Source organism: Gallus gallus, chromosome 12 (genome assembly GCF_016699485.2).
Source record: "Gallus gallus isolate bGalGal1 chromosome 12, bGalGal1.mat.broiler.GRCg7b, whole genome shotgun sequence".
In the NCBI taxonomy this organism is placed as follows: Eukaryota; Metazoa; Chordata; class Aves; order Galliformes; family Phasianidae; genus Gallus; species Gallus gallus.
The window spans coordinates 3,055,224-3,062,235 of record NC_052543.1 but is presented as its reverse complement, the minus strand read 5'-3'; the positions used below and the strand labels follow the sequence as shown (position 1 = coordinate 3,062,235).

Genomic DNA, 7,012 nt, shown 5'->3' with positions numbered 1-7,012 from the left:
AGCAGCAGCCAGCACTTGGGCTTCTGGGGCCTCAGCCAGTTGCGCTCGGCCCACCCAGCCAGCCATCCCAGCTATCCTGGAATCAGCTTGCTAAGGAACCGGAGGGATGGCGGCACAACCAGCTGGAAGCTGCGCTGCCCCAGGTGCAGATGAACTCCTTCTAGGTGCTGAGGCAAGGGAGGAAAGAACACGAGTGACAACAAGTCTCCCCAGTTTTCCGAGCTCGGCGGGAGGCGGAGTATCCAAGAAGAAAGCACCAACAGCTTGTCAGTCTGTGATTCGTGTTGGTTTTACCCCCCCTGGGGATACCAAAGCCTGCGGGGTGAGCGCAAGGAGGCCGTATGTCAAATACCGGAGCCAAAGTCAAAATGGGAAAGGCGAGCTTCCTTAGGGATGGCAGGATGCTGTCGATGATGGGTACCAAACTGCGGACTGATGGAGGACGGTGGAAGATGAAGCTGTGAAAGGAGAAGGAGAAATTTGGCACTGGAACCCAGAATGCCAAACAGCCTTTATTCAACTGAGAGCAGCTCTGATGTCTACCTCTGCTCGAGGACGGCCCAGTCTGGAAAAGCCTTTTGAATGGGATGGGCACGGAGGAGGTCACTTTGCACCGGGACAGCTGGTAGAACACACTGGATCCAGGAAGAGACCAGCGGGCTATTTCTCGAGACAGCTGGACCAAGTAAATATACAGTGGACGTCACGTTGAGGAGCAGTGGCAGCAGACCTGAGGCACTGCCCGAATGCAGGAGGAAAGCCCGGGTCCTGGCCCACCCCACAGCCGGCAGCAGCCGTGGGGCTGCCTGCACGTCCCAAACACAGCGACGTCCCCAAGATGTCAGAAACACCCCCAGAATAAGGCTGCAGATGCCAGCCTGGTCTCTGCCATGTTGTGTGTTGGAAACATTGCACCCCTTTGGAGTCGGGGCCAGAACCCAGCTCAGTGTGAACCGGGCTGCGGGGAGGAAGGAATGGGTTGGGTGCTGGGGGGAAGGGATCCCCGTGGTTCCAGCCCCTAAAGCTGCCCACCTCGGGAAAGGCAGAGAAGAATGAAAGCGACAGTGGCATGATGGAACTGTGTTTTATTGTGATGGACTCAGGATTTATTGTGATGGCCAGCATGTGGTGTTGCACACAGCTGCTGCCGTGGCATCACTGGGGCCGGCTGTTAAAGTAACGGGCCCGTCGTGGTACCCGGGAGCGGCTTCGCCCCTGGGCTGGCCCTCGCCGCCTGGAGCGACTCCTGCGGCGTCTCTGGGGCTGGCTGCGGGTCTCTGCAGCCCGATGGTCGTGAGGCGAGCGGCTTCGGGTCCGGGCCCGCCCTGGCTGTTGTGAGAGCAGCTCAGGCACCCGGGAACTGCTGTCTGGCCCCGATGGTGCCTGGCTGGTGGTGCCGGAGCTGCTGCTCTCCTGTCCCGCAGAGACTCGGGCTGGCTCCAGTCCCTGCTGGCTGGCGGTGGTGGGGCCAGCACGGTCCACATTGCTGCTGGAGGCTGTAAGGGGAGACAGGAAGGTGAGCGGGACAGATCTCCAGCCCCAGGGTGGGACAGGCTCCCACCCCTCCTGGGCCAAAGGGACTGGAGCAAGGCCTCGCCTGGCCCCAGCCCAGCAGCACGCGGCTGTTTGCCTCTTACCGGTGCCCTCTCCAGCACAGGCGTTGCACTCCCAGGTGGTGGTGCTCTGGCCCAGGTTGGAGCAGCAGCGATGGGTCCCTTGTGCAGCACAGGAGCAGCAGAGGAGCAGCTGCCAGGGCCTGGGAAACCAACGGGTTGTGGCCGTGAGGACAAAGCGACCTGAGCCAGGGAGTGCCCGGCACAGCTCTGGTGCTCAGTCTGTGCTGCCCCAGCCTGTGGTGAGGCTGCGATCCCACGCAGAGCCCCAGAGGGCTGCTGAGGTAACTCACCCCTCTCTCTCTGCCTGCTCCCTGCCTTGTGGGTAAAGGCAGTTGCTGGCATCACAGTGCCGGTGCCGAACTCCCAGGGATGCGTAGGCACGGTTGGTCTCCCACTTTGGTTTTCTGCCAGAGAAGGGAGGGAATGTGATGAGCTGAAAGTGCCTCTAGACTAAGACAGACCAAGGCCATCCCTGCACCAAAAGGCCAGGCCTGCTGGGGCAGTCCTTGGGAAGGCACAGCTCTTGTGCCCTCACAACTCGAGAGATGGATGAAGGGCACCAACCGGACTGGGATGTGGATCCCCAGGTTGATCATTTCTTGAATAAACTTCTCCCTGTCGCGGCAGAGCGGGCACTGGAAGCAGCGCAGCCCAGCACTCTTGGCCATTCCCTGCAGCAGAAACACAAGCAGTGTGAGCGTGAGCCGGGCCTGGTGCTGCTGAGCGCCTGCGGTGCCCATGGGATGAGGGAAGGGGAGGGCTCCTACTTGGATGCAGGCCCGGTGGAACCAGGCGTGTTGGCAGGATGGGCACACCATGGTGCTGTACGACCTGCTGTCACCCACAGGCTCCATGCAGATGATGCAGGTCGTGTCCTGCGTTGGCGCTGTCTCCACTGGCTGGTGTGGGAGGTGCTCCCAGCAGAAGGACCTGGGGGAAGATGTGAGGGATGGGCAAGGTGAGAAGTGCTGCGAGGAGGGCAGAGGAACAGGAAGGAGCCCCAGGCCTTGGCTCTGGCTCTGTCAGGCTGCTGGGAGCTGTCGCAGCACGTTCCTCACTGCTTTGACTGGTGCTGACAGCAGGGGTTGAAAGTCCACAGGTGATGCCTGGCAGCCCTTACCTGTACTGGCCAAAGTGCTGGGTGACACACTGGCCCTCCGAGGCGCAGGGGAAATGGAAGCTGCGGTTGCAGCCCGACTCCGCGCAAGTGATGGTGGCCCCGAAATTGCCACAGACGAAGCAGAGCTGGAAAAGCAGAGAGGCCCCCATCAGCAGCAGGCTCAGGGCCTACGCAGCGGGCCCCGCACCTCTGGGCAGGGCACAGCGTGCGGGCAGGGCTGGGTGGCACTCTGCAGAGCTGCCTGGTGAACAGGGCTCGTCTGCAAGAGCAGGACTTTCTCCTGGGGCTGGTTGGAAGGGCTGGGATTGCTTCCTTGGGACCAGGCTGAGCTCACACAAAGCTCCCTGTTCTGGTCTGGTGCTCACCGTCTGTGCTGCCTGCATCAAGGTGTGTATGAGGTGTTCAACATAGAAAAGTCCTTTATTTTGATTGTCAATTCCATGTTGACAGAGGCCATTGGCAAATCCCTGTGCAGGAGGAAAGAGCATGGTCTTGTTAATGCTGAAAGGAGGGAACCACTGGTTGGAGGAAGCTGGCAGGAGCCTCAAGGGAACTCACCACACAAAATGCATGGAAACACATCCCATACATCTCATATCTCTTGCCGAAGATAGGTGGGTTGTTATCCCCTCGGCCACAGAGTACACATGCTGGAGAGGAGAGAGTAACAGCAGTGAGCGCCTTGCGGGGCCAGGAGCCCCCGGGGGCTGTCCCAGGGGCTGCTGTGTGCCGGCCGTGCCAGCTGAGGGGCAGGGCCGGAGGCCGTGGAGGGGAAGGGGCAGTGCAGGCCCAGCGGTGCCAGCAGGCAGCCACAGCCCAACCGCGGCCCCCTGGCCAAGGAGCGGAGGGGCCCTGCCCGTGGAGGCTGTGGAGCCCCTGCGTGCCCCCACCTCCCCTCTCCGACGCAGGCAGACCCCCGGCACCCCTCTGCCCGGTGGCAGGGAGCTGCGTGCAGGGATACTTTGCTCTCACCAGACTCCCTCGAGTCAGCGGCCTGCTGTGTCCCCTCGGACATCGTGTGCATTAACAGTGAGCTCTCACAGAGTGTCTGTCCCAGCAACACCAGGCTTTCTCCTCTGCGTGCCAACCTATGGGAGAAGCGGGACGAGGCTGAGTTAGCAGCTCAGGCCCCCGAGCGCTGGGGAACAGGCAGCCCCTTCCTCCCTGCTCACCTCACCAAGTCGCACTGAGCTCCGCCTGAGCCCCGCAGCCTGAGCTCTGCTCCACACCCCATGCGTCACAATGGCCCCTCTCTGACACCCTCGGTGACGCCATCACACGTCACAGGGGTGAGGGCACCCCAGCAGGAGGGCGGTGGCTCCTGCAGCCAGCGCAGAGTGAGGGGCCCGGTGCCGGACGCAGCCCCGCAGGAACCCGGCGTGTTGGTGCTGCTGAAGGCACTGGGCCACACATCCAGCCTCCTGGCCACACCTGAATGCTGCCGGGCCTGTGGCTCCATCAGTATCCCAGTCAAGTGTTTCCGTGTTCCCGTGACGTTCTCGAGGCTTTACTTTGTGGTTGTTTGCTGCTGATTACCTCTCGTTGCAATAAATGGCTCCATTCACAGAATGACAGAATCTCTCTGGTTGGCAAAGACCTCTAAGATCACCAAGTGCCACCGTCCACCCCCGCAGCTGCCCGCTGCCCGCGTCCCTCAGTGCCACATCCCCACGGTTCTGGAACACCTCCATGGATGCTGACTCCCGCAGCTCCCCGGGCAGCTGTGCCAGTGCCCGACCGCTCTTTCAACTGAGATGTTCTTCCTAATATCCAACGGGGACCTCCCCTGGGGCAACTTGAGGCCGTTCCCTCTCGTCCCATTGCTGTGAGCTGGGAGAAGAGGCCGTCCCCCACCTCCCTACAACCTCCTTACAGGGAGTGATGCGCAGTGCTCGGGCCTCCCCCGAGCCTCGTCTGCACTGAACAATCCCACTTCCCTCAGCTGCTCCTCATGGGACTTTTGTTCCACACTCTTTCCTGCCCCGTTGCCCTTCCACGGACACACTGCAGGGCCTCCACGTCTGTCTTGTAGTGAGGGGGGGGCCCAGTACAGAACGCAGCACCTGAGGTGCGGCCTCACCAGTGCCGGCGACGGGGGCACGATCAGCTGCCTGCTCCTGCTGGCTGCAGCGTTTTGCTACAAGCCGGGATGCCCTGGGCTTTCTTGGGCACCTGGGCACGGTGCTGCAGCACTGCGGTGTTGCCTGGGGTTGCTGTGACCAAAGAGCAGCAGCCAGCACTTGGGCTTCTGGGGCCTCAGCCAGTTGCGCTCGGCCCATCCATCCAGCCTCCTTTCAGGAAGCTGTAGAGAACATTCAGGTCTACTGTGTGCCTCTTCTTGTCCTGCACAGCTACCAGAAACATGTAGACAAACTGAGGAGCTGATGAGGATTTTTCTTTGGATGTGTATTCAGGACTGCTCTCACTGAAGTCATACTGACTTGAAGAGTGCAAATAGTTTTTGTGCTGGGTAACGGAGTGCTTACTTCTAACGTGATGTTGTTTAATAAAAGTCTTTCTGTAACATACACTGCTCAAACATTTTCTGGTAGCTCACTGTGTTATATCTTGCTTTTATAGGTCAGGATTTTCAGATACCTGCCCCAGTGGCATTCTTGCCAACGTAACACCATTGTAGCATCATATGATTGCCCCAGAAGTACTGTAGGCTTAGCAGCACGAAGGGTCTGTGTCCCTCAGGAGAAATGTATTCATGTGGTTGTGGTCTGCGTGTGGTTTTCTACCCCTAAAAGACAACACCCAGACAAAACAGCTTTCAGGAGCTAGTCTGGATGTCCAGCCCTTGTGAGAGCCAAGAGCTCTCCTCTGAACTCAGGCTGCTCAGGTACATAAAGAATGAAGGTTAGCAGGGCAAGCCGCTCCAAATGTTGTGCCTTCCCACATTCTTCACACCCAGCCTAGTTAAGCAAATGGGAACTCTCCCAATGGAGCCAATATGCAGAAAAAAACCCCGTGAAAGAAGCAGAGTCCAAACCAAGAGGTGATCTATTTCTCCCATGTAGGACATCCTTCTTGCTCCCTCCCAGGAAACACAGCATTTAGGCCGAGTGCAGCAAACTTCATTTCTGCACCTGTCCCACATACGGGGAAAGCGGAAAGCAAGCTGCCTGTCTGATGTTGTGAAGGAAGCAGCCACCTCACGGCCCATCCTTCCACATCCTTCTGCAGGCTGACTGCAGCCCTGAGCCCACCTGCACCTCTGCAGCTGTGCAGCTTGCAATGGGCCCGCAGCACGGTGTGGGTCAGCACTGCTGTCCTCCGACCAGGGGAGAGCTGCAGTGCTCGGCAGAGGATTTACAGAGCAGCTCTGAGAACCCTTCCGTAAATGTCACTATCACTTTGTTGCAAGTGATTTGCTTTTCCACGCAACCCTTTTCACTCATACCTCAGTGGGAAGCTGCTTTGAATTTCAATTTACGATTATTCAGCTCCTTTCACACCTACATAGAGCCTTTGCTTTAAGCTTGCACGTGACGTTCTGCAGCCTTTGGGTGCACGGGAGCAGCTAGGGCAGGAGAATGCAGTGGAAGTGAGCAAGTTGTGGCATATGTGAGGAGAATTAATCCAATGAAAAACCCTATCAGAAAAATCCACAGGCAGCAGGTGAGACCGGTGGCATTCAGTTTGTGCACAAAGACAGCAGTTATCCAGAACTTTGGCCCTTTAATTGGAGCAGGGCATGCAAAAAGCAGGTCGAGGTGTTTCGTGGGATCCAGCAACTTTGCTACTATAGAGGAATGTTTAATGCTTTGCGAAACACCCAAGTATAGAATACAAAGAGAAGATTTCAGCTGTAAGGTACTCAAAATTAACATCTGGTGTGATTGGGAGTAAGATTATCTGATCTCTCCCTGTTGTCTGCATTTCGAAGCACTTGGAAGAGTTCCATCAGGAGGTATATTGTGAGAGACACATGTGTAGAGGAGCAGAGCAGGGGGGCTGGCGTGTGCTGGCACCACTGCAAGGGGAAGGGTGTGCTGGCCATGCTCTGCTGCCTGTGTGCGGGGCTGGGGGCTCCTGGGCCTCTGTGTGCCACTGGGAAACTGTGCTGGAGATGCTCTCATGTGGAAAAAAACGAGAGAAAACGTGTGATGTCCTCTGTTGCAAGTGACACCTGTTCAGATCCTAGGCTGCTTTAGGTGCTGTGTGACGGGGGAGAGAGCTGCCAGCTCACCACAGCCCTGCTCGGCGAGCAGAGCCCAGCTTGCTTGCTGGTGGCCCTCCCAGAGATGGTGTCAGACTTAATTTGCAACAG

The 7,012-nt window shown here is 58.2% G+C and overlaps 2 protein-coding genes across 2 annotated transcripts in view; both read right to left on the bottom strand.

The window, feature by feature from the left end:
• Positions 1 to 7,012, bottom strand: part of LOC101747452 (serine/arginine repetitive matrix protein 2-like) — a 500,571-nt gene that overhangs the window by 363,603 nt on the left and 129,956 nt on the right. The gene's annotated exons all lie outside the window — the stretch shown is intronic.
• Positions 1,156 to 3,096, bottom strand: LOC121106684 (PHD finger protein 7-like). Its single transcript, XM_040646780.1, has 5 exons — positions 2,737 to 3,096; positions 2,384 to 2,546; positions 2,181 to 2,287; positions 1,907 to 2,020; positions 1,156 to 1,756 (listed from the first exon to the last, which is right to left on the bottom strand). The coding sequence occupies exons 1-5, from the start codon at positions 2,883 to 2,885 to the stop codon at positions 1,156 to 1,158; spliced, it is 1,134 nt and encodes a 377-aa protein (XP_040502714.1). The 5' UTR covers positions 2,886 to 3,096.